Source organism: Lepisosteus platostomus, chromosome 6, assembly GCF_059453375.1.
Source record: "Lepisosteus platostomus isolate fLepPlt1 chromosome 6, fLepPlt1.hap1, whole genome shotgun sequence".
Taxonomy (NCBI): domain Eukaryota; kingdom Metazoa; phylum Chordata; class Actinopteri; order Semionotiformes; family Lepisosteidae; genus Lepisosteus; species Lepisosteus platostomus.
The window spans coordinates 20,594,116-20,622,065 of NC_142616.1; the positions used below are offsets into that span (position 1 = coordinate 20,594,116).

Below are 27,950 nucleotides of genomic sequence, written 5' to 3' on the forward strand. Positions count from 1 at the left end.
GTGTCATTGGATTAGCATCTCAGCATCTGTTAGCGCTTCTGTAATCAGCCATAGTCACCTCCTGAAGGGCACTTCACCGCCTTCTTAGAACCAGAGCTACTAGTTTCTTTCTGTATTTCACTAGAATGAGGAGTGTAAAGAAGACATACATTTCACTCTTTCTCACCTTGGTGCATGTTTGTCTAGGTAAGTTACTTTTAAAAAACAAACAATCTTTATTTTTTCTTGTGGGAGTACATGTTTTAGATGCCTTGTTGACCTCCTGTTCAATTAGACTATTGTATGCGCGCTAACTCGGGAACTAGTGCACATTGAAAGAAACGGGTTTCTGGTTTTTGCAGTTACATTTCAGATCCAGATTGAACATTTTCTCTTTCTTTTATTTATTTTTTTGCTTCTGCCTGGCTGCTACTCTCTAATCAGCAAGTGAGTCAATTTCCCTGTTCTGAGACGATGTTTCTAGAATGAAGCAATGTAAAATGTGATCTTTGTGTCCATAAGTTGTGAAGTGCTGTTAAATTAGATTTATTTGAGGTGTGTTTTTCCTGGCTGGCTATGTGCGAGATGCATTGCTGTGATCTTAAGAATCCTGTTTAACTGGGAATGATAAGAGAGATTGGACATGTTTATTGTTTTATATTTGGTAAACAATTGCAGTGGAGTTTCTTTGTCAGTCAGTAATGTAAAGCTGTGTCATTTGTGATGCTCTTTCCATATTGATGTTCCTGGTTTTTTGTACATTCCTACAGTACAAGGGGACTATGCTCCTTATTTTTTTGACAATGGACCCAGCAGTGACACGGGCAACATGGCTTTATTCAGCCTTTCTGAGGACACGCCCGTTGGTAAGCCTTTACATTCCAAGTTCATGACGAACAGAGATCATGAAATAAAGAAGAATAATGGAATATAGAGAATTCAACATTTACCCTTTTTAAAATGCGTTCAGAATTTTTTGAAAATAACATTTTAAGCTATTGATATCCGTTAGCTAGAAGTGAATGTGCCAGAAATGATTTAATATAAAGAACAATGAATCTGCAGTGACAAGCACTGAGTATTATGAGCTTTAAATTCACTAATGCTGCCTAGAGTGACATACTAACAAAGCTTAAGTAGCAAAGCACTTAGATAACCATTAACAAGCAGTTACTTATTAGTAATTTTCCATTATGAAATGCATTATGAAATTTTTACATGAATATTTGTATAGTGCTAATTAGATGTTTTGCACGACAGCAAATGTATGCACCCAAAATTCAACAAGGGAAAAACATTAACCACACAGAACAATCACTCATGGCCAACGTTGGTTTACAAAGACAAACATGAACATAGCTTGACACCATGAACTATGTACACAGATTCCCATGATCTATAGTTTTGAAACAATTAACTATTTGACACTATGGCAACTGACACTACTTGAAATTGGTCCTGCTACCTATTTATAGTTCAGGGAAAGGGGTTAAACTAGAGCTAATTTCAAATCTCGCTGTGTCGATTTTATTCATAAGCTTTTTATTTAGGAAAGTTCAAGGTGAGAAGCTTCATTTGCATGTTGTTCAATGATTTAATTTTTGCATACAGTAGATGTCAAATTCTGTCCAATTCATCCAACAGGGACCCAAATATATATTCTCAATGGGACAGATCCAGAACAGGACCTGGTAACATTTGGTTTGGCTTTTGAAGCAGGATCAAAAGAGTACTTTAAAGTGGAACCGAAATCTGGAAATGTAACTCTGATTGAAGAACTTGACAGAGAAGTAAGGAAACCGATTTTCAGTTTTCTTTTCATCCTCCTGATTTAAGAGTTAAGAAACAGGTTGAAATTTATTTGTATTCTGTCCATCCTACATATTCTGCAGTTATCTGACCTGCACCTTTCACAATACTGAAATATTGTGATAATGAATTGAAGAGTGCACAGGATTTATAAAAACAGCAGCAATTATTGCTGCTCTGTTATGGAAGCAGAAATCTTATGTGCAATATTACCTACCAACTCTGCTCTATGACTTCGGTGTTTCAGTCTTGAATTTCAGCATATGAAAAGAGCAGCTCCCACTGACTTTACATGTGTCATTTCAAGTGAAGGTTTTGCAGGAGGCAGGGCAGTCAAGAGGTTAAATATACCATGTGATGCTAATTGCGACTTAGAAAGAATGAAAGCATCCTGTGACCTAGACAGATAGCAGAAACAATTGTTCTTGGGTGTCAAAACATTAGTCAGAGGACCAAGGTCAGAGAAGCTCATCAATTTCTAAATACATGTCCTATCTTTTTTTCTGCCCTAGGGAACTGAGATTTTGCATAAAGCAATGTCAACAAGTCTATAAACTGAGAAAATGTGTACTCTGTAGCTGTCATGCTCTGGTAGCTCCAGCACATTGTGGAACTGTCAGGTTTGGAGGCAGCTTGTTGGGTAGTAATCTTTCTAAGATAGTAATCTAAAGTGAAGGCCTTGGGTGAAAAACAGTTTGACAGCAACTGCGGCAGTAAAAATTGCTGAAGAGTTTCCATTTTGCTGTGTCCTAGGATGCCACAGCATCACACTTACATAATCTTTTCTCTCGTTTCATTAGAAAGAAGATGAAATTGAAGTTCTTGTTAGTATTTCTGATGGCCTTAATAAAGTGAGTATTTGTGTTTGTGTGACCTTTAATGGAGATGACTGACTGTCAAACATATGGCCTGAAAGTTGCATTTATATCATGGAATGTGTCAGATAAAAGTTTCACCCCCGTCGCCCCCGTTTCTGTACTTACAGAAAACCTTATCCTGTTTCATTTTAGGTGGTTGAAAAGGTGCGGGTGTTGGTAACTGATGCCAATGATGAAAGCCCAGAGTTTGGAAACATGTCTTTTATTGTAAATGTCCCAGAGGTAAGTTTGAGAAGTTCTTAATTGATCAACACATATTTCTCAATGAGACTAGCTAAAATGTTGTGCTATAAAAAAGGCTCTTCATATTAAAAAACTGTACGATAAAGATTTCACACAAGGCTGGTTGTATAAATTTTGAACAGGAGAGGTAGTTAAGCATAATATTACTAACACATCCAACATGGAACACACCATTTTCTGTTGGTTTAAAACAACAATTTGTTATATTTATTTTTTTAATTACATGAAACTTAAAAAAGACATAACAACAGAAGAAAGGATACAAACAAGAGTAAGCCATTTGACCTATCTAGGCGGTTTCATAGTAGTTATTTGATCCAAGCATCTGCAGACATTTCTAGAAGGAAACCAGGGTATCAGCTTGAATAACATGGCTGGGTAACTTGCTCCACACTCCCACAACATTTTGGGTAAAGACGTGTCTCCTGTTTTCAGTTTTAAAAGCATTTTTATGTTGTTTCCACTTCTGCCCCCGATAAGAACATAAGATAACACTTGAATTTGTTGTGTTTGTCTTGTGAAAACCGAGGTTCACTAATGTTTATCTCAAGGTTCTTGTTCAACTCCCAGCTCTCTGTTTGAATTTCGTGTTGTTTTTCATCCAGGACACACCCTCAGGCGACAGTATTTTTAAAGTACAGGCTGTGGATAAAGACACTGGTTCAGGTGGCAGTGTCACCTATTACCTTCAGGTACGGTGTGTCCCGCTGGTGCCCCATAGTTACCCATGTACTTCAAGGTCAGCTCATCTTCACCTGGTGAATGAAAATATATGTGGATATTAGACTGTTTGTTTTAAGACATAAACAAGTAACATCATAAAGGTGTAATTAGATGTTTACATGTATTACCAAGTAACAGTGCATTAGAGACACTTTTCATTTTAGATGTACAGTTCAGTGCTGTATTTTGCAAGGAACACTTTTCAATTACAGTATATCTGGGTAATTGGAGGTTTAAGTGAATAGTTTCGATTTGATGAGTCCTCCTGCCATGTGTTAGCCAACACTTTGACTGTTTCAGCTCTTACACACATTGAGCATCTGGGCATGAGAGGCACTGTCAATCCTAGATATCTGGACACAGATTTTACTGTAGTTGTAAAGCATCTGGACACGCCAGATTGCTGCTTGGTGCAGAATACACAGTATATCTTTCCTTTTTAGAGTCAATCTACACCCTTCATTTGCTTATTGGTTTCTGAAATGGAAGCATTTAGATTCTGACAATAATTACCAAAGCAACATATTTGTCAGTAATTCGGCCAAACCATAAAGAATGACGTGAGACAAAAAAGGTTTAGGGATGGCGTCGATACATTTTCTCTGGTGTGGCTGAGGAAATTGGCAGCCAGAGTGTGAGCATGAAGCTGACAGGACCCCCCTTGCTTTGTGAAGAATGAGTCAGGAAGCTGCTGAAAGGGTGGAAATGGGGAGGGGAATGGGGCTTGTGAGACAAAATGCCCTAGGGGATGCTCAAGACGTGAGATGTTTATACATAGATTATACTCTATTTTCCTCCTATTTAAAAGCTCTATTTGTACACCGAATGTTCGAGTTCAAATATCTGCCGTGAGTTTTCTGTTCATTTGAATTGAACTCTTCCTTTTTCATTTTCAGAACTCCCGGATGACCAAGTTTGCCATAGACAGGCACAGCGGGGTCCTTCGCATTAAACCTGGAGAAGCTCTTGATTATGAGAAGTCAAGGACACATTTCATCACGGTTGTAGCAAAGGTGAGACACGGAGGGTGCCAGTTGTTTTCTTGGGATAATAAGCGCACTATCTTCGCATGGAAACCCTGTGGCACCTATGAAATTTCATGCTAACTCCTTCATTTAACAGACCAGTTCTATATTTTGTCATGCGGAAAGCTGTAATGTTTTCATTTGTCCCACTGGATAAATTAAGGTGTATGGAAGGAAGAGTGTATAATGTGCAAGGATTGTCCAGAGTTAACTGGGACAGGCCATTTTGACTTCATGTAATGCATCACGCTGTCCCTTTTAGACTATGTGCATTGTTTCAATGCTTGCTTCAGTCAGCAGGCTCCTCTCTTGCAGTCAATCAGCTTTAATACTCCCCCTGGGAGTTACAGCAGATTTAAAGCAGTATACTGTGCACAAGCAAACATCAAAGAATCCTAAATAAGACAGTTATCAAATGCCACCATGATACCATGTTTAATCCATTTTGAGTTCCTGTTAGGATTGCTGTTCCAGAAAGGAATGAAAGGGGTCAATATTGTCACACTCAATGTTCTTTTGCCTAAGGATGGTGGCGGAAAATACAAGGGAAAATACCAGGTGCTGTCATCTTCAGCCACAGTGACCATCAATGTGATAGATGTTCAGGACACCCCTCCTTCCTTTGTTGGCACGCCCTATTATGCATATGTTTATGAAGACACCGTACTGGTAAGTAGTCACAGAAGTGCGATGAGTGTGGCCCTGTCCCATTTAGGATAGTATCATATCTGGTCACTGGCACTTTTGGCTGCAGAGCCACACAGCACCACACTCCAGACAGCTGAGAGTTCCCCTACGCCAAAAGCAAAAGACCAGGCCTTCTGTTGTTGGATAGTTCAAGCCTTTCCATGTTCTGTGAGGGGAGAGAGGGGAGTGACATCACCTTCCGTCACAGGTTCAGTCTCGAGTGAACCTTTTGTATTGTTGTATGTGCATTGGCACACTTAAATCAGATTTCATGGTGGCTGCTATTTTTAAATATGGTCATTAGGAATACTGTACAGGATCAGTTAAAGAAATTATTTTTACTCTTGAACTAAAAGGGAATGCCAATAAAAATACATTAGAATATGATTAAAAGAGCACCTTTAACTATAATCTATGCAGGTTTATTTGCTTGACTAGTTGTCAGGCAGATTTGTTTTATAATTTGCAGTAATTAGGCAGCAAAACTATTATTTATTTTATATTGTATTACATTATTTTAAACTATTAATAATTAATTTGAATTAGGGAATTTACACCACCGTTTTAAATTAATTTGAATCAAACCCCCTTCTTTTTAAAATGTTAATATAAACACCTGTGCTTTATATTTGTGCCTTTTAGGGATCTGAAATATTTACTGTTGTTGCCCATGATGGAGACAGAGGGAACCCTAATGCTATCCATTATTCCATCATAAATGGTAAGAGCCAACATTACTGAAAAACTGCAAGCAAAGAAAATTAAGATATAAAAATCGACCCTGTCCTTCACTGTGAGTGAAGCAGTGAGTTGATATAATTGCACTATCAACAGTTTCATTCAAATTTACATTATAATCAGCATTTCGACAGTATTTAACTATATTTGGGAAAGCATGTATAAATCATTCTGTGGTAAAGTCTCTGTTATTTGTTTCCATTTATCAATATCATTTTAACATTGGCAAACAAATCAGTAGCTGTTTGGCAGATGCAGGAACATCTGTTCATGCTTTATTGTTCTGACTTCATCTTTCAGAGTAAATGACAAATACTTTAGGACACTGTGGTGTTAGTTTTAGTACTTTTGGTAGTACTGTTCATTGCTGGAAAATGTAATCTAAAAATTCTAAAGTTTTTGTTGACCTCTATATCTTGTTATGAAGATATACTGTATCTAAACATGCCATGTCTGCATTGTTTTTGGTGTAAGCAGAGTAATTAGAAGAATACTTAAGAACTTAAGAAAGGTTACAAACAAGAAGAGGTAATTTGCTACAAGAAGTCTGTTTGGTAGTTAGTAGTCAACCAATCCAAGGATTAATTCCCATCTGCCCGTTTCTTGATCAGTATCAGCTTCTACAATATGTCTGGGCATCTTCTTCCATCCTCTCACAGGCCTGTATCTGGTTGTTCTCCTCTGGGCCAATTCCAGGGCAGCAATGTCCTTTCTAAAGCATGTAGACTAAAACAGTGCACAATATTCTAAATGAGTGCATTACACAATAGTATCATGACACTCTTTTATTTAAATTCTACACTTTTAGCAATTTAGCACACCCTTTTAATTGCTTCCCCACATTGGCTACAAAGATGTAAATGATGTATCAACAAAAATGCTGATGTCTTTACCATAAATCGACTCTTCTAGCTCAATGATTCTCATTTTGTATTTATAGTTGTGTTTTTTCTCCTGCACTAAAATCTGTAATGCCTGCCTGCCTGTAATCTGAGAATTCATCTTTTATGGGGAACTTTATAAAAAGCCTACAAATATATATATAAAAATCCAAATAACATATGTATATTCTATGTGTGTCCATTACTGTTGCTGTTTTGTTCAAACATGTTAGCTAGGAAAGACTTAAGCTTTTACAACTCAATGTTGACTGTTTCCTAGGATGTTATTTCCAGACAGGTGATTTTCTAGTTGAATTCTAATAAATGTCTAAGTGGTCTATGATTACTTGGCTCAGTTTTCAAACTCTTTTTAGAGATGGGCACTACATTAACAACATCAACTACATTCTCCAATCCATGAGTACTATCCCTCTCTTAAGCAATGGTATCCTTGCAGTATTTGATGGTATCCAATCCCTGGAAATTATAGACCAGTTCACTGTCTCTCTTTAACAGGAAGTGATGGTTTTTTTGCCATAAACAATACAAGTGGATCAATCAGTCTTCTTGACTATCCTGTCCATCTTAAAAAGGAGGTGTATGAACTTAGAATCCAGGTAGGTAGTATTAATGTTGTGTTTTGTAGTTTAATTAGACAATTCAGCTGCCTGCCAAAAGGTAAATATGACTGTTTTATAATAATGATGATGATGATTGTATTTTAAAAATGAGGGTTCATGTGTTTCTTTAGTGAGCGTGTCCCTAAGAGTACTTAGAGAAATTTAAAGGCCTATCATGTACTGGCCTCTGGATGCACTGGTAGTTCTTGGAGATATAAAGTCTCAAAGTTTCCAAGTCCCTTTAAAAGTATTCTATAATAATAATACAGTATATTGCTCTTTCTGGACACTCCATTCTGAGTGCTTTACACATAATGGGGACTCCCCTCCACCACCACCAATGTGCAGCCACACCTGGATGATGCAATGGCAAACATAGCGTTCCAGTACGCTCACCACACATCAGCTATCAGTGGGGAACAAGACAGAGTGATGAAGCCAATTCATAGATGGGGATTATTAGGAGCTCATGATTGGTAAAGGCTAGGGAGATGTTTGGCCAGGACACCGGGGTCAATACCCCTACTTTTCTAAATATTTACTTAAATCTGCATTCATTTTGTGATCAATAGGCCTCAGAAGTAAGTGAAGAGGGCAATGTGGTGGCCCACGTGACTTCGACTGTGACAATCCGAGTTGTGGACCTCAACAACCATCCTCCTACATTCTATGGCGAAAACGGACCTCAGAGTACATTCGAACTGACAATGTACGAACACCCTCCAGAGGGCGAGATTCTGCGAGGATTGAAGATAACAGTCAATGACTCAGATCAGGTAGGCATATGCCTTATATTTACAGTGTAGCAAACTGCACTCCAGATGATGTATCATAAGAATATTGTGCTGAGGTTTACTAGGCTATCAGGTCCTATTTTGCTAATAGCCTGCCTGCCCCTCAAACCCAAGAGTTTTTTGTTTAAAGATGCCATTAAAGTAGCTTCCATGGTTTGGTAACTTGCTTTGCAAGCCCATAGTTTTTGGTTGAAGCTTTCATTTGATTTCCACATTTATGTTATAGTCAAAGCTTCTATGTTGAGATTGAGCCACTGTTTTGTGATGCTTTTTTGCTGTTTCAATAATGGTTTTGCTTTAGATATCAGACACTGAAATTTACAAACTAGGAAAAAACAATTAAAGGTAAATGCATAAGAAATTTCTTATTTGCAAAATGTTTATAAAATATTGTAACGCTACGGGGTTCATGTGGGCACCCTCACCACCACCGCATCAGGTCGGCCCCAAACCGTCAGGGACTCAAACCCAGGCCTCAGGCATCACTCAACAGGGACCCAGCCTCTTGAGCCAAAGGGAGATCTCCCATCAGCCCTGCGGCTGCGGTCCCTGCTATTCACAGGGAAGGGTGGTACAATATTTTTTTATTTATTCAGCTACAGTAATTATCTCTTTATGTGTTGCTGTTTTTTGTGTATTATGTGTATATTGTCTGTATTGTTATTTCCTATAAGCAAACAATTTTCACAAAAAGCAACACAAATGTTAATGATTTATAATACCCAATTTTTCAAAAGAAATACGGTGATTTTTACAAGACAATGAATTTTTTCTAAGAATTTCAGAGTAAAGCGAATGATTTAATTTTGTGCATTCTAAATGTATATCAGTCTGCCTCGGAAGACAACATTTGCAATATAACTTTTGGCAGTCTGTTGAAATTATCTTGATTTGAGGCACATTCAGTGATACAAATCATGGCATTATGCAATTTCTAAACGATTTCCAACGTGGACTATTTACGATAACATAAACCCCACAGAGTAGTTTCTAATAACAATTATATAGTCATTCATCTAAAAAGATTGCTAAAGATGCTGTCTCATAGTAATGCAGACTGGACTAGTGTTACATGTCTGTTAGCAGATTTCATATTTGCCTTATGTCTGAGCTTGCGCATCCCTAGATTAACATATTTATTATTGTGAATATCAATTTCGCCTCTATAAAATAAGATCACTGGGACCTAACACTGCTGCCTGGGCATCCTGTTCTGTCTGTGCCTGCCTTTTCATTACACACAAAGAACTGAGGATTAAATAGACTTTAAAATATCAACATAATCCATGGTATCTTAATGTCAAGGGTATGTCAAGGGTATAGGACATTCACATACAGTATGAATAATGGCCCACATTCTGGGGGCTTCTTGAAATCTCAATTTTTGCTCATATTGCATCTACATCTTACTCTGCTTTCATTCTGTTAATCTTTAATAGTTTGGGTTAAATTGGCTGCGTCAAGATTTTCTCCGATTTGTTGCCGCTGGTGTGTTGTCTTGGCTCCTAAATGTAATTTTATGTGCTCATTGTTGTTTGAATGTCTTGGCTCTCAGACGTCTCTGACAGCGTGAGCGCAAGCTGGATTTTCTTTAAAGTAGATAGGACTGGCAGGGGCAAAGGCATGCAGCCACAAAATGTTCATTCTTACTAAGTGAGAGCCTTCTATATGTAAAATATCCAAATTTAAAATAGAAATAAAATAATTACCGATGGCTAAAAATGTTTTGTGACTTGTTTCACTCAATTCCATTATGTGAATTTATAAAGGACAACAGGACTACTTCAGAAGAGGGTTGTAGGAGTATAAAACAAGCATCCAGCCATGTTGCTGATACCCTTTCTCCTTTCCTGGATGAGATCCTCAGGTGCAAAGCTAGTACAGTAGCTAGTAGCTAGTACTAGTAACTAGTAGCAGAGCCCTTTGTGGACATAAATTCATTTTATTACTTAAAGTGACTTGCACTTCCAATGGTGTCCCTTTTTTGTTGAATTAAAATTAAAATGAATATGCACATTTTGAACACAATACATGCTCACCATGTATGAGCATGCACATGAGTGCTCAAACTGAACACTATTATGGGAGAAAGAAGCATGTCACCAAAAACTGCAAAAATACCAAACTAAAACATCTTCATTGTATAAGTATAAGTATCAGCCTCCATGGTCAGTCCCTGGTGGAAGCATCTATGACTGCTGGAAATCTTTCTGGATCCATCTCTACCTACTTTACACACCAGGACGGTGCAATGTTAAGCCAGTCTTCTGTGTAAATATGCTCAAGCTTTATCAAGGTGGCTGAGGATTATTGATGGACAACAATTGAGCTCTTTTGCCACCAGTTGTCTACCGGATTCAAGTCAGGAGCTTGAGGGGGCCACCCAAGGACAATCATTTTCTTATTCTTAATGCTCCCTGTTGTAGCTTTGGGTCATTGCGCTGCTGAAAGGTAAATTATCATCCCAATTTTAGGCAGGCTAAAGCAGGTTTTCCTCTAATTTGCCGGAATTTAGTTCCCCCCATTTTCCCTTCAGTCTTGAGAATCTTTCTGGTCCCCGTTGAATTGCAATAGTCCCATAACATAGTACTGCCACCACCATGCTTGACAGTAGGAATAATGTTGACGGGACAATGTGTTTGATTTTCACAACATGTAACACTTCGTATTTATACCATAAAGTTCCAATTTTGTCTTGTCTGACCACAAACCCTTTTGCCATATCACGTGTGCATTATCACTGAAATTATTAGTTGCAAACTTCATCTGGCAGGTGAGATGGGTTTTCTATTCAGTTTACAAGTCAACTTTGTGGAGTGACCTGTTTATCATTGACTTGTGCACATTTTCCCCGATGTCAGCCACTGAATACTGTAGCTCTCTCAAAGTTGCTGTTAGCCTTACACTGGCATCCCTTGTAAGTTTCCTCCATGCCTGACCCGATCTTGGCAGTCTCAGGTTAGTGCGGTACACCTCTCACTTCTTAATGACTGACTTCATTGGGCTCGAAGGGACCATTCAGCCTTTGAACTTTTTCATGCCCTTCCTTTGATTTGTACCTGTCTTTAGTCTTCATGGTTGAATTTTTCTTGAAATTCACTACCAGACTGAGACACATTACAGAGACAGGTTTATTTATTCTGAAATCACGTGAACCACTATGATTGCACAAAGATAGAGGCCACTCAGCTAATTGCGTATACCTGAACTTATTTGGGTTTGTGAATAGTATAGAGGGTGCATATATAAGAAATCAACACATATGAGGGCTGATTTTTCTTTGCGGTTTTTGTTCACATTTGACTTCTTTCACCCATACAGTAAGTGTTCAGTTTGAGCATCCAAGCTTTGAAATAATGCTTTAAAAAAGTATGATCTCATTTCCTGTCGAATGTCTTTTCCTAGGGAGCCAATGCAAAGTTCAACCTGAGGCTGGTGGGCCCGGGTCATGTGCTCAGAGTGGTCCCTCAGACGGTGCTGAATGAAGCACAGGTGACCATCATTGTGGAAAACTCTGCTGCAATAGACTATGAAAAGTACCAGTCCTTAACATTCAAGGTGTGAAATTAATCACATTTTCCTTGTACTTTTACTTATAATGAAATAACCCAGATGGCCAGATGAGGAAATGAAGAATTAAGTAAAATCAGTCATTTAATTATTGGAGGTATTTTTTAAAGTAATTTGTACCAGTATTTTCCTGCTGTGTTTTGACTGTATTGTTGGTGTATGTTCTTACAGGAGTACTGTATACTGTGTATCATTTTCAGATAATGTATGACATTTCCAGTGTCACAGGTAAAAAAATCATCAATCAAACAAAATTGGCCATCTGAGTTAAATTTATTTTCAACCCAAAGTTTATAGTACTGTATGTTCTTTAATCTTGACATTGTTTTGCGTTTATATCCGAATTAAAAATGCCATAATCTGCTCTCCTAGCTCCTTGCTGTTGAAATCGACACACCTGAGAAATTCAGCTCAACTGCTGACATTGTGATTCATCTCCTGGATACTAATGATAATATTCCCAAATTCTCTTCGGACTACTACATCGCCCGAATCCCAGAAAACTCCCCTGGAGGCTCCAACGTGGTCTCTGTAACGGTGAGTATCACTAGGCTGTTTAACCAACACTTCTAAAACGATGGGAAAAAATGCCTTCGATTAAAAGGATGAGAGTTAGAAGAAAGATAATTTGAAGGAGACAAGTTGTAACAGAACTTGAACTTGAACTTTATTGCCATATGTAACCGGTACTGGTACAATGGAATTCTTACTTACAGAAAGTCTCTCGATTATAAAACAAGTGTAAAAAACAAAACAAAGTGCAAACAGTGCATCAAGACAATGTACAAACAAACAATAGACAATGTGCAAGTAAACATGCAGACAGTTTGACTGTAAACAATACAGACGTGTAAACAATGACTGGAGACGTACAATTAATAAATTACAATGAGGTAGATGGTGATGGTGTAGGTGTGGTCCGAGGGGGATGGCTAAATGTGTTCGCCAGTCTCACTGCTTGTGGATAGAAGCTATTGAAGAATCTAGTGGTAAGTGTCCGTATGCTCTTATATCTCTTGCCTGAGGGCAGTGGGGTGAAGAGCTCATGCCCGGGGTGGTGACTGTCCTCTGTGATGGCCAGAATTCTACCACGGCAGCGGTCCTCATAGAGCTGTTTAATCTCGGTGAGACCGCAGCCGATGATCTTCTGGGCCATATTGACCATTCTCTGCAGTGCCTTTCTTTCTCGCGAAGAGGTGTTGCCATACCACACGGTGATCCCGTTGGTGAGGACGCTCTCGATAGTGCAGCGGTAGAAGTTCACCAACACATGTGTTGGCATCCCCCATCGCTTGAGGCACCTCAAGAAATAAAGGCGCTGCTGAGCCTTCTTCATGATAGAGTCAGTGTTCACAGTCCAGGTTAGATCTTTAGAGATGTGAATTCCCAAAAACCTAAAGCTGGTGACTGTTTCCACTTCCGTTCCATCAATACTGAGTGGGCTGTGAGTGTGTGGCCTGTGTCTCCGAAAGTCCACTATTAGCTCTTTCGTTTTCTTTATGTTCAAGTCCAGGTTATTGCTATGACACCACCTAAGCAGCTGTACAACTTCATCCCTGTAAGTGGACTCGTCATCATCACTGATCAGTCCTATTATAGTGGTGTCATCGGCAAACTTAATGATGCGGTTATTGCTGTGTCTTGCTGTGCAGTCGTGAGTAAATAGGGAGTACAACCTTGGACTCAGACAGCAGCCTTGTGGGGTTCCAGTGCTCAGGGTGAGTGGTGTTGATGTTTTATTGCCTATCCGCACCACCTGTGGTCTCTCGATAAGAAAGTCCAGCAGCCAGTTGCAGACAGAGTTGCACAGACCTAATCCCCTGAGCTTTGTCACCAGTTGACAGGGTATGATGGAATTAAATGCTGAACTGTAGTCCACAAACAGCACTCTCACATACGAGTTCTTAGTGTCCAGGTGTTCCAAGGCTGTATGCAGAGCCAGGGAGACAGCATCATCCACTGATCTGTTGTTCTGGTAGGCGAACTGCAGGGGGTCCAGGGACTCTGTGATGGAGGAGTTGATGTGTGACAACACCAGCTTCTCCAGGCATTTCATCACCACAGATGTTAATGCTACTGGGCGGTAATCATTCAGGCATGTCACTTTTGTCTTTTTGGGGGTTGGAACAATAGTGGTTTTTTTAAAGCAGGTGGGGACCATGGACTGTGACAGGGAGGAGTTAAAGATGTCTGTAAACACTGTGGTCAGCTGGGCTGCACATGTCCTCAGGACGCGAGGTGGTATCCCATCAGGCCCTGCAGCCTTACGGATTTTCACCCTGCTCAGAGTCTTCTGCACGTCCTGCTCTGAGAGTTTCAGAACAAACTCGCCCTGCACGCTTGGGGTCTTCTCGGCAGTGCCCGTGTTCAGAGCATCAAAGCGGGCATAGAAGTGGTTCAGCTCGTCAGGCAGGGATGTGTTGTTCGTGTCAATCTCCTGGCTGCAGCCCTTGTAGCCTGTGATTGACTGTAATCCCTGCCACAGCCTCCGGGTGTCAGCGCACTGCATTTCAAGCCGCACTCTGTAGCTCCGTTTGGCGCGTTTTATGGCTTCTTCTAATGCATACCGTGATTTCTTGTACAGCTCTTTGTCCCCCGATTTGAACGCGGTGGATCTATCTTTTATTTTATTGCGAATGTCGTGGTTGAACCACGGTTTCTGATTGGGAAATGACCTAATTTTCATTTCTGGTACACAAACGTCGGTGCAGTATTTAATATAGCTGGTGACCGCGTCCGTATACTCATTTAAATCTGTGTCGGGAGCTCTGAATGCGTCCCAGTCTGTACTATCAAAGCAGTCTATTAACTTGCTATCCGCCTCCTCAGACCAACAACGCACTGACCTGTTCGCAATGGGGGAGGTCTTCAGCTTCTGTTTGTACTCAGGAAGCAACAGGAGAGCGATGTGGTCCGACTTACCGAAACTCGGTTTGGGAAGCGCTTTGTATGCCCCTTTTATTGTTGTGTAGCAGTGGTCTAAAATATTGCCTCCTCTTGTCGGTACAGTGACATGCTGAATGTATTTTTGCAGAACTTTCCTCAGATTGCAGTGGTTGAAGTCCCCAACTACAATTGAGACGGCTTCTGGGTGGGAGTTTTCGTGCTTGTTGATAATGTCGTGGAGTTCGCTATGTGCTGCTTCCACGCAGGCTTGAGGTTGAATGTAAACGATTGTGATAATAGTGGCGGAAAACTCCCTCGGCAAATAAAAGGGTCGACATTTTATGGTCAGGTGTTCTAGATTCGGCGAGCAGGATTTAGAGATTACCTTCACGTCGGTGCACCACTTGCTGTTGACCAGGAAGCAAACGCCTCCGCCTTTGTGTTTGCCGGTTGCTTGGTGGTTTCTGTCCATGCGGTAAACGGTGAACCCCTTTGGCTGGATGGCGGTGTCCGGGACGCATGCATTCAGCCAGGTTTCAGTGAAGGCATAAACACAGCAATCCCTCAGGTCCCTTTCCGCGTTGATCCGACAATGTAGCTCATCTATCTTATTGTCCAGTGACTGAACATTAGCTAACAAAATAGACGGCAGCGGTGGTCTGTGCGGACGCCTTCGTAGTCGCGCTAGCACGCCGCCTCGTCTTCCCCGGCGTCTGCTGCCCACCTGTTGTTGTTGTTCGCCGCATCTTTGTCCGATCCAGCAGGTGGGGTCCAGTACGTGAAAAAAGTTGTTTGATGACATTAAGGAGTCTATCCTCAGGTTTAAAAGCGTTTGTCTATCATAAGTAATGGCAGACATTGAGCGTCCAACACAAAACAAGAGTATTAACGTATAAATAAACATTAAAACAGACACACAACGAGAGAGCTTTCTGTAAACCGTCGCCATCTTTCCGAAGTTGTTAGAAACAACTTTGGCTATGTACAAGAGAATTAACATTAAACAGCATTAATCAAAAACTATGAGCAGTTTGCAGGAAGGTTTAAAATGAGGTAAGCTTCCAGATGGTTATCGCTTTGTTCTGTTGTGTAATGAAAAAATACCTGATCTCCAAGTGCCTAGCACTTAGCAGAGGAGTTCTTAATGCTATTACTGTGCATGCTATTATGTGTCTATTTCTGTAAAGCACATTTAATATAAAACTGGCCAGTTGCAAATGGGTATTATAATTTTAATTTGTTCGTACAGTAAGTACGCATTAAGCCATGCTTTTAAGATTTCTGGAATGTCAAAGGAGAAATATAACTCTTTTAATCCTTCCCTCATCCAAACGTCACCTTCACTCTTGTATCAAAGGTCAAAGTTTTCTTAGAAGCCACCTGTGATGAGTCGCATTGACACTGTACAAAACTAAATATAAACACTTCTGTGTAGACAGTACACTCCAAACTAATATTAGCTGTTAGAACGACTGACTAGTGATCAAACAAATAAAATGTAGGCGCACACCTGTACTTGTAATTATATTGTTTCTGACCTTTGTACCTATTTCCAAAACATCACAATGGAAAAAAACAAACTGGACCAGCCTGTTAAGACCTAAATAACCCCCATGTTGTCTGAAAGTGGGTTGCTATCCACAAATAATTATTTTACGTTAAATGAACAACATCAGGATGGCCTAGTTTTTCTGTAAATATGATATAAGTTATTGCTTGTTGATTTCTTACAAATAGAAGCTGACCTTTTCACATTTTCTATTTTCGCTTACCTGAAGTAACTCATTCAAATTGATCTTAATGACTATTTTGACTATTTTAATAGGTAAAAGTCAAATGAGTTTGGAGCAGCAAGGATATCAAATAAATTATGTTGGTTTAATAAATGTTCAATGTGACAACAGTAAAATCAATGAAAAGCATGACCGGAGTGTGACAAACCAAACTACATGGGATGTTTGACAAAGTAATGTCAGGGCATATTTAAGTATGCCTTTTAAAATATTGTATAGTTCTCAGGATATTGATTTTCTGAGTTAAGATAACTATCTTAAACCTAATAATGTTTCCTATCTTTCACAGGCAACAGATCCAGATTCTGGTCTTTGGGGTGAGGTCAAGTACTCTATCTATGGAACAGGCTCAGATTTGTAAGTAGAAATGTTCTCATACCTTAAGGCCAACGGTTTATGAGTCTTACAAAGAAAAGGCTTAACAGTCACACCTCTTGCATATCACACAGCTTGAGCCATGTGTGTGTTGGCTGGTGTTTAGAGTACAGTATGTCAGTATTACGATTAAAGAAATAATGCCAAAAAGGCCCGTTACATCATAGTACAGTATAAATTCTTGTACTGTAGCAGTAAATTGCCAGAGAAACAGACATTATATTAACCGCCATCATTTTTTCATTGTGTATCACTTCTGATCAACACAAGGATGCCACTGTGTATTGCAAGTGTTTGTCAAACGTGGCTCACATGTGGCTTTCATTCTTACAGTAGCACACCACTAAAGTCAACTGACTGTGACAGGTTGTGAAATGTTTGATCAATTTCTGTAGAACATCTCTGGAATCAGTAGCAAGGCTGTGGTCATCTACAAACAGCATAGTTCAATCCAAAAAGAGCAGACTCCTTGCTTCAGGGCAAGTGTAAAGATTTGAAGACTTAATTTATTTTACATTTGGAATCAGTCTGGTGAATTTATGAGCCTTTTGTGATTTTGTTTTTAGGATTTCACCATGCGGAGCGCTTTTAATTTTACACTTGTATTATTCAGATTTTTTAGCTCTGAAAGAAAATGCATGTTTATTGAAGTCAACCTTAAGTCATTTTATTTGGCAGGTTGTAAAATCAAATTTTAAAGTAAAATAAAAATAAAAATGTGCTTTCATTAAGTAAAAAGTGGCGAATCTGAAATTAGGGATTGGAGAGATGAGGCTGGAGGCTGGAACATCATCACCAACACTGCGAGTGTAATAATACTAACGTTTGCTATAAAGCATGGAGTTCTGATCTGTGGTGAAAAATAAAATACCAAACCTACATGGCAGACATTGATCTTGATGAAATATTTAATTCTGAAGAATAAAGAATTCTGAAGAAAGATTAGTCCACATTGCAACACTTTTGCACTAGGGACAACAACATCCAAGAATTTCATGCTTTGTGCTTAGTTAATGGGCAGCCTTCTGGCCATAGGATGAGGAGGCTCAATTCTCATTCAGAGAGGAGTGAACCGAATGAATGCTAAGGGAGGTGTTTATGTTTGATATATACAGTATGGAGCCAATTTCTGTAATGATGGTGATTAGGAACAGCTGTGTGTGACTGACTTGTTGTTGTTAATTCTCCTAAAATTTAATAACTTGCACTTAGGAATAAATAACCTGTGACTCTGCAAGTGCTGCCTATATGCTGAAAAGACCAACAATCTTGTATTAAGAGGAAACGATCACTTCTACCATAGATGCAATGTAGAGTATAATGCATTTAGGCATACCTTGTTATTTATTCATAATACATTCTAAATCATGGGAACCAAATCAGCGTGTGTTTCTAATTTCCTAGCATTGCTTAGCATTGACTGTACATGAAGAAGCAGAAATGACTAGACTAGAAAAGTCTGGTTCTTTTGCTTCACAAAGAGTTTATTTAAAGTCTGCAGAAAGGCTTTGACTAATCTTGTAATGGGATTGGGAGGTAAAAAAAATAAACATCCTAGGGTTGTCTCATGTAACAGGCCCAATTAACTCGCAGTGTGACAGCTGGTGCTAAGAAGATTCTGGAGTTGTGCAGCCGAGGAGTGGAGCAGGGATATGTAAATTTATGCACATCTCCCACCTCAGAGGGGGAACTAATTATAAATGTGTGAAAATTCACATCTACAAGAAGATGTTGGGTTTTACAAGGTGCAAATTGGTAGGAGTTAGAAAATGGCTGAACGAGACACAAATCATTTTGAGCAAATTCTTTTTTTTTTCTTCAAATTTGATATTTTTAACCCGTGTAAAGTGTCCATTTCTTCAGAATGTGTTGAGCAAACTTGATCCTGATCTATTGTCTCACAATTAGGAAATCACACACAATTTGCTTCTTTTTAAATGTCATATGAAGTCCCCTTTCTTTAAATCTAAACCTAATTTGTAGTTCATTAAACATTCAAAAGCCAATGTTCTACACATTGTTTTCCCAAGTGTGCACAGATTCATTCCAGTAAAAGACATTTTGATCTTTTCTTTGAAGGCCGGTCTGTAATTTTAGGTAATTCACCATGTAGTGCGTAGTGCAAATGAAAAGCACACTGCGTCTTGATGTTTTCAGCACTGGAGAATAGATCTGACGAAGACCTGACAGCCATGATCTGTGGTTTGCTTTAACTCCCATTCCACTTTGTAAGGTTCCTCATTCATCCCACGACGGGAATCATCTACACTCAGCCATGGGCTACTCTCGACGCAGAGGAGAAATCAAAGTACAACTTCTATCTGAAGGCGGAGGACACTGAGGGCAAGTACAGCCTGGCTGAGGTCTTCGTTACCGTCCTGGATATGAATGACCACCCCCCCGAATTCAACGAAAACTTTCTTGAAAAGACTATGGTCATCGGTGCACCCGTGAAAATAGAGGTTTGTTCACTCAATTAACCATCTGCCATACCTCATTATCTTGTTACATAATTTAAACACCAAGTAACGATGCCATTTTCTAAAAAGATATAGAGATAGAGCGAAAAAGGTCTAGAGAGATATTATAGAGATAAGGGTTTTGTTATATATTTTTATAATTTCTCTGTTTATCCATTTGGATCATTTCTTAAACCTCAGGCTTCTGCCCCTTTTTGTTTTCCTGTAGTTCCTCTGGCAGACCAGTCACAGACGGTTTTTATTTTTTAATTAAGTTTTTATGAAAAGTTATTCTCAGTTTCGTTTGATCCTCATTTCAAAACGCACGGTCCTGCTGAACAAAGAAAAAATGACCAAAAAATGTCACAGTCTTCTTTTTGGTTTTGCAGGCAATAGACGATGATGCGGAGGAGCCCAATAACGTGATTGAGTATTCCATCACGCAAGGAGATCCAGATAATATTTTTGACATAAACACAGAGACTGGGGAGATCAAGCTTAAGTCTTACATTAAGTCAATGGACATAGTGCAGAACATCACGAAGCAGAGGGACTGTAAATGGTCAGTGGTGGTCCAGGCTAAAGACAGAGGCTCCCCTTCTTTCAGCACCACTGCAGTGGTGAAAATCGACATCACTGAAGCGGTAAGACTCCAGTGTGTCTCTTGGCCCCATCAACACTCGCTGACTGAGAGGAGAGGAGGAGATGTGCTCATTTGTTTTTTGCTAACTGAGTCTGGTTATTATGGGCTATTTCCCTTTAACTAGTGATCAGAACATGAAGCAGAATTACCCACTGCCAGATCCTCTCTTGTTCTTCCTAATGCATTGCTAGTTGCCCTAAATAATTTCTGAAATCACTCATGACTTCCAAATACTAATACCTTTTTCATCTTTAAACTAGTGCTCTAACAGGATACTTATATCTGAAATCAAAACATGGCATCAGAAATTTACTCTTTCTATTTCAATCTGCACTGTGATAATGGGGGTGGCTGTCCAGCATGTCAGCCTTAATTCCTTTAACTTCATGAAACCAATAATTCAATAGGTAATTTGCTTTTAAATTTACCACATGCAATTAAAAAGCAAATTCTCTAGTGTGACTTTATTTCAGCAACATAGTTGCCTGTTTTAAAGTTGTGTGTTTGTGTTGTATTATTTTCAGATCAAATCCAGGGTATTTACATACATCTTGGGCCTCAGGAAGCGTCCATGGATTGTGTTTTGGATTTGCATGAGCACTGTCATCTTGAGCATTTCATTAACAGTCCTCATTTCATCAATCATGTACTGGAAATCCGTGAAAAGATCTCGGGTTCACCCACAGGGCAAGATCAGAAAGATTATTAGGAGGCCCTATCCCTAATTGCCTTTTGTTTTTTTTTTATGAAAATCTGTTTATGTCTGTAAAAGAGTACAGGAGCACAATTCTTGAGGGGGATAAATTAGTATGTGGATCTTCAACAAACTACAAATTTCACAGACTTTCCTAAAGCACTGATTTACGTTTAACCAGATAGCAATTTGATTGCACCATCCAAGTAACAATATATTTGAATCTGAAAAGGAATTGTAGGAAACTAAAACCATAAAAGGTGCATTTTGTACATTTCCAATTCTTAATTAACTTTTGATAGATGCTATGTTCTTTTAAAACAGTATTATTAACTAGTGTTGCGCTTGGTACAGTCTCATTCAATAATGTGTTGGTTTGTAACTGGAGTTTAAATTATGATCCTACATTTGCACACTCATAGGTGCCCCATACAACCCTTCTGATCTTGTCTGAATGCACAAAACTTTATTACACAACACTGTGACTGATAGGCGCACTAGGTCAGGGTCATGGAATGCCAGGCTGTACAGCTAATCAGATTAGGGTTTGTACAATGTGAACATGTAACAGCCCACATATCTGGAATCATCACATCTCTCCAAACGCGCTGCATTGCCAGATGTATATACAGTATGCAGAGGAGACTTTATGGAAAAGCTGTAGGCAGCTTTGCTCTTTTTCAATGACTCAGAGCTCATGCTGAAATTTGGTGTGTATTTCACTTATGAAATCAGTCTCCTGACTTGGTCTTGGGAGAGTTGTTTAATGATAATAATCCATTTCCAGTGTAATGATACTTCTCTTTGTCAGGGATATAGTAAAGCAGAGGCTGAGAAGTGTGTTGCTTGCTTAGCAGTCTTATTTTTTAATAAATACAAAGAGATAAAACTCTGAGACCACTTCAGTGATATGTGATGATTAGCGTCTTCCATCAATTAAAAGGTGCTCAAAATACCATTCTTTCACCCTTTTTGTAGAATATATAGAATATAATGGGCTGTTTTTTAATATAATTCAGAACACATCTCCTATATTTTGATGAGACAATATGTTAGCAAATCAGTAAGAGAACAAAAATAGCAATCCTCAGCCATAAAAGTAATTTTGAAAACATGATCCTCTTCAATTGCCTGTGGATCACATTTGTGCTCTTACAACGTTCAGCTACAAAAGAGTTGGAGAAACACCAAAGAGGCTTGCACCTCCAGTGGCATTATGACTTCAGACCTTCCAACAGTGTTCCTAAGAGTAAAGGAAGGCAAAACCAGAGTTTAATGTACATGTCTCATGATATCGTTAAAGTCCTTTTCATATCTAAAATCTGAGAGATTAAAATATTTGTTCGGTAGCATGACATTTTTCACTAGACCCCGAGTCTACGTGTTGAAAAGTGAGACAAAGAGTCCTGGGGCTCATTTCACTCTCTGGACTTGTCTGGCAGGGTGGTGTGCGTTCATATTATTAGATGGCAAATTCTGGACAAATGAAGGTTGACATTTTATCCCAGTCCAATGGACTTGATTATATGTGTTCTCTTTGTGCTCTTTTACAGACTCAACTCAAGGGGCCTATGGCGGCCTTTTTAATGCAAAGTAGGGACAACCCAATGAAAGCCCTAGGTGTGCTCGCTGGTGTCATTTGCGTTATGGTAATCGTAACGGTCTTGATCTCCACGGCTATGTTCTTGCGCAACAAAACGTCCAACAGGATCACGCCGGCCCGCCGCATCATCAAGAAGAGGCCCAAAAAGCATCCGCTGCGGACTCTGCACCGCGGCTGGTTCCCGTTCGGTCGCCGTGGCAACTCCTCTGAGAGGTTCGCCATTGAGGACCCAGGAAGTGGCGACGAGAATCTGAATAGCAACAACAACATCAAGATGCCGCCACCGCCTCCCAGCGCCCCTGCCTTGCCCCCACCCCCCCAGTACATTCCCAGGCCCGACAAGAAAGTGTGGACTGTGCCAACGGTGTCCGGATCACTGGCGTCCACATCTGCCAAAACGCCCGTCAGTAACAAAGATGTCAGCTCGGCACTGGTGTCTGAGCTAAAGATGAAGCTGGAGAAAAAGATGATAGAGAACAGTGCAACCCGCTATTGAGTTATTTTTTTGTTTTCATTGTTAAATGTTGGATTTAATCCTTGATAGCTCATATGTCAGTATTTGACTGTGATGATATATTACTGTTCCTGATAGTCACATGTCTTATGAAAAAGAATACACCCGATCAGGAAGAACTGGATGGGATAAAATGACATTATTGTTCGTTCTATTGTGATAACTTTATGAGGAGCGTTTGCATTGAATATTCTGGGACAAAAGGAGATTGAATAATGTAAGTTAAACACATTGAAAATTGTTCAGTGAATGGAAATATCATACAGTATGGGTTCAACTCTTTTTGAGTTGAGTTTTGTTTTGCTGAAGAACGTCTGATTGATTAGCCTTATGTTAACACAACACCATAGAACTGTCATTTGCTGTTGTCATCTAACCATACGTGAACACTGCACCTGCTCCTCGAAGACAGATACTGTAAATGGACTTTCTCCAACAAAGGAAAATTAATCACTGATAAAGAGGGAGAACATACAGGAGTAGGTTTTCTAAATACATTTGTGTAGGTAGATGTGAAAGCAATTTAGGGAAATTAGTACAATATAAGTTTAATTAAACAGTGCAAAGTCAAAAGTGTTCAGGAGAAAAGGCTAGGAAATCATTTATTATAGCATCAACAGGCTTACACACCTTTGTCCCTAAATGTTCTTGTCCCTAAATGAATTCTTTCTTTCCCAGGGCACAAAGACATTATTCATTTGGATCAATTTAATTAACAATTAGGAAAACGTATTAATTCAGAGCTCTGATGGAAAGATGTAGATGCGAATGCTCAAAGTAAAGTTTGACAACCACATTCTTTAAGGATTCTGAAAAGTTGAACAGAATTTTATTTAATTCAGGAATCACATTGGCAAAGTAAATTCCTTGAGAAAATTGACACATGCTTACATTTTGTTGATTTAGTCACTCCAAAACACTGAATTTATTCATTTAATCTTTTAAATAGAATGTGTGAAGCAGCTGTACACTAATTGGCATATTTCGACATGTGATTGGTGTTTTGTGATTGTGAAATTTGATTGGTTATTTATACGTTTGCAGGCATTGAAAGAAAAAACATCCTAATATTCAAGCTGTATTTCAAATTCTTTTGGCCTAGAAATGCTTCAGCTCCGTGATCTTGGTCAGAATACATACTGTACTAATGTGTGCAGTACACACTAAACAGCCTGGCCTTTATCAGACTATAATGTTGGCACCGCACTGCCATCTTCTGGATTTAAGATGCTTATCAGCAGCTCCACTAAAGTGGCACTAATTAAGAGCTGAAATCTCAAAACAGCTTCTAAAGTCAAGATTTAACTGTGTCAAATTGTCATTGAAAAATATATATATTTTTTTAGAATGTAAAAAAATCCCAATGATTTAATTTCTTTAAAGAAAGAAACATGTCTTTAGTTGCATCCATCGTTAAAAAACATACAATAAGCAATGCTTTTATATTTAATATTTTATTATTATTGTTGATACTCTGTTTCTGGTAACTCAAAAATAACAAAGACAAAAATGTGCAGTAAGCTTGAGGTTTTTTCAGAAAAATCCAGAGATGGAAGACCAAATTAAAGTGATACTAAAGTAGGACTAAAGTTTACTAAACATTCACTTTGAAGCTACTAGAAACCCAGAAAGCTTGTTGTATAACAGAGTAGAGTCCAGTGACCAAACTCACAATGCCAAAGATATGTATCTTAATTAAATATTGCTAAAAATAAAAAATACATAAAACAAAGGATAAATATGAAAATAGCAACAGTGGTGTTGGTAGGGCAAGTTGAACATTACCTATCTTGAGATGCGGTTTTGTTGTATTTTATGCCAATTATTTAAATTCCATGTTTTGTTGTTTTTTATTAATATTTACTGTATATTTATAATTGAACACTGCGACTAGAATGTCATGTGATTGTAAAATATTTAGTATTTTAAGTATTTTAAATTTCACCAAGAACAACAAAGTTCTAAAATTATGTTTACGTGAAATAATAATGTTTTATTGTTTATCTGATGTGGGGGCTGATATTGTATCTTATTTCCACTGAGTTGTGGTGTCGGAAAGTTTAGCATACAGTATTTTTAAAATCACCTCTTCACACTTAATCCTTTGACTGACTGGTTAGTTAAGATGTGGTTAGTGGTGTGATGTGGTTATTGTGTGGTTAGTGGTTAGTTAAGATGAATGGATAACTACATTCAAAAGGAAAAGGCAAGGGGATTCTGAGGGATTCAGGAGCAGCAATCTACTGTAAGACCTATGAGATGAAGAATTGTAGACAACACATCAGACATCAGCTTTGAAATGAGCCCAGATTAGCTTCATTAGAGTGGCACATCTTGGTAGAGTATGTATTTTTATTGCTGAAGAATGACGGCAGCTTAAGTATGTTGTACAAATAATTGCTTTGAAAAGTAATACATTTCGAAATATGTTAGTGCCACCCAGAGACTGTGTTGGTTTCTAAGTGGCTGGTCAATGTTAGAATAATTGATATTATGAAATTAATATGGCAGAGCAGGTAATTTACATTACGTTTCATCCAATAAGCCATTTAAATTATATGAAATTCTGCTTCTTCCTATGGATCTCAGTTTATAATAATGACTTGCAGGAATGCAAATGGATCACTAAACCATCTTAAACATGCTCAAGTGTTGTGAAGGTTTGACACACCTGTAATAGTTTAAATAGCATTTTACTAGGTTTTGTGAGATCAAGAAGGCTTCTCCAGAGAACAAACCAATAACTTAGTTTTTCCCCCTAATTCCACTCAATTGAATCAGAAAATGTGCAGAATTTAGAACAAAGAAATAATATTCTGAAAAAAAGCACATACAGCACAGAATACAATGTTTCAGCTGTGGAGCCTTCTTCACACCTGAAGAAGGCTCCACAGCAGAAACGTTTCCTTTCTTCTCTTTTCAGCATGGAATAAACCTTTAATTGTTCCTTTGCAGCCTACGCATGCTGAACTACGCCAGTCTACGCATGCTGTGACCCACTATGCCTTCCTCTAATCTTTTTCTAGATCTCTTCATCGTTCCTTCTCTTCCCCCCAGAGCTACTTGCTCCCTCTTGCACTAAACCAGCATTCCGACTCTTCACAGCGATCTGTTCCAAGACCAGGCTTTCTCACCACCTCCTTTCCCTTACAGATGTCATCGAGAGCCGAAGAAGGCTCCACAGCCGAAACCTTGTCTTTCCTTCTTCTCTTTTCAGCATGAAATAAACTTTTTACTCATTCCTTTGCAGCCTACACATGCTGACGCAGCTACCTACTTGAACTACAAAGAAATAATGGCCTGGTTTAGAAGAGAACTCTGAAACTCTTCATAAACTGCACAGCTGAATATAAAACATATTAAGGTATTGACTACTACCAGTATGTGTGAACAACAAGAAAGAAATTATATTCAATAATACATTTATATTACATATGCATTTTGTCTTCATGTAAATTTTAAGGACTGCTGTACTTTAACTATATAACTATCACCAGTATATTTCCTGTGCTTTAACTGAGTGTAACAACTGACAATATATTATTTAACCACATCATAAGTTTGACAGATATATTTAATGTAGGCATACAGTTTAGGTTCGTGTTCAATTTATTGTTTTGATAAAGAAATCACATACCTTTATGTGAACTATCTGTGCCTTGTATCAGAGCTCTTTGAAAACAAATTATGAGTTAGTGATGATTCAAATGAAAATAAATGTATATAGATTAATGTAGAAAGTAACAAAGGGGTTTCTTCAGGAGAAGGGGTTGTGGGAGGGTAAATGTTTTGGAATTGTGAGCCCTTCATTAAAAATGTACAACTTGTGGTAAAAACATGTGTAATATAAAATGTAAAGGTGGCAAAAAGCACTTTTAAAAAATTACCAATCCTTTAAGGCTCCTGTAATTCAGGAAGGTGAAAACCATGCATTGTGGGCTGGATATCTATTGAATAATCAATGTCCACTCAAAGGTTGAAAAAAATATTTCTTTGGGTTGTGTTAAATCCTAGTTAAGTGGGTCCGATTTGCTGGAGAATAAAAAAAAAGCTTATCACTTATCGCAAATATTTTTGTTTCTGTCTGTGTATATTGCCTAAAAATTCTTAAGCTGTGCGATTAATGTGATTAAAACAATGTATTAGTATTGTTTGATGACTGAACAGTCTAATTTCATTTAAAAAAATAAAAATGCACATTATATTTATTTTGAGGAAAGAGAACAATGTATATGAGTAAAATTGTCATTTGTAAAATAAATTCAATTGATAGGCCATATCTTACTTTTTAAGTGTTTTATTAATTTTATTAGTATAATTTATTAATTTTTAGGTAGTATTTGAACTGTTGGTTTTAAAGTATTTCTGAATTTCTTTGTGTTCAGAAAAATTCCCCTCACCCAAAACACCAAGGTTATATAGTGTTTTACATTAGACACAAAACATGTTTTCTGTGAAAGATTATGTTGCTTGATCATAAACATTACAATCTGGTTTAATGACAAATTTAAAAACTCAGAAATATTTCAAATGCAGAGTTTCAAGTACAAAATCTGACATTATGCGATTCAATTTATTTTGGCTTAATTCACCTCAGTATGCTTGACGTACATTCTCATCACAGGCTAAGTATAGTAAGATCTATGTTGAAACAAATACAGAAATAGAGCATGAGGGACAAGGAATCTCTTCATGTAGGATTTATGAGAGGGGATTACCAAGTTGTAAAGTGCATTGATGCACAGGGATAATAAATGGCATGAAATGTGAAGCAAAGGTGCATGTCAGTAGATGGTTTTGCTGAATTCCTTCCTCATAAAGTCGAAGAGGTTGCAGAATTGTCTGTCATGCAAAAGTTGAATTCATGGGCTTGGTAAGTAAATGTGACCACAAACTAATTTTTGTCTTTGGCAATTTTAGCCCTGTGCCATCTTCTCATCTTATCTTACTGTACTTTGTAATTTTGACATCCGAGGTGATACAGTAGGTTGATATAATAAATACACTGATACTATAGCTACAAACACTGCTTTGCT

General features: G+C 38.4%; 1 protein-coding gene across 3 annotated transcripts; it reads left to right on the forward strand.

Moving 5' to 3' along the window:
* cdhr1a (cadherin-related family member 1a) lies at positions 1-27,191 on the forward strand. 3 transcript variants are annotated; one of them, XR_015939484.1, is made up of 18 exons: positions 1-186; positions 750-845; positions 1,624-1,769; positions 2,589-2,639; positions 2,799-2,888; positions 3,515-3,601; positions 4,529-4,645; positions 5,183-5,326; positions 5,987-6,065; positions 7,480-7,580; positions 8,156-8,359; positions 11,783-11,935; positions 12,320-12,484; positions 16,916-16,983; positions 19,235-19,463; positions 19,850-20,104; positions 22,351-25,301; positions 25,378-27,191. XR_015939484.1 is itself a non-coding variant. In XM_088634705.1 (17 exons), exons 1-17 carry the CDS (start codon positions 126-128, stop codon positions 22,894-22,896), a joined length of 2,592 nt encoding a protein of 863 aa, XP_088490831.1. In that variant the 5' UTR covers positions 1-125; the 3' UTR covers positions 22,897-27,191. The 3 variants fall into 3 exon arrangements, 2 of the variants coding, with proteins under 2 accessions (XP_088490831.1, XP_088490833.1); XM_088634705.1 differs by having other exon boundaries at positions 22,351-27,191; XM_088634707.1 differs by lacking the exons at positions 22,351-25,301; positions 25,378-27,191 and adding an exon at positions 20,628-22,049.
* The last annotated feature ends 759 nt before the right edge of the window (positions 27,192-27,950 follow it).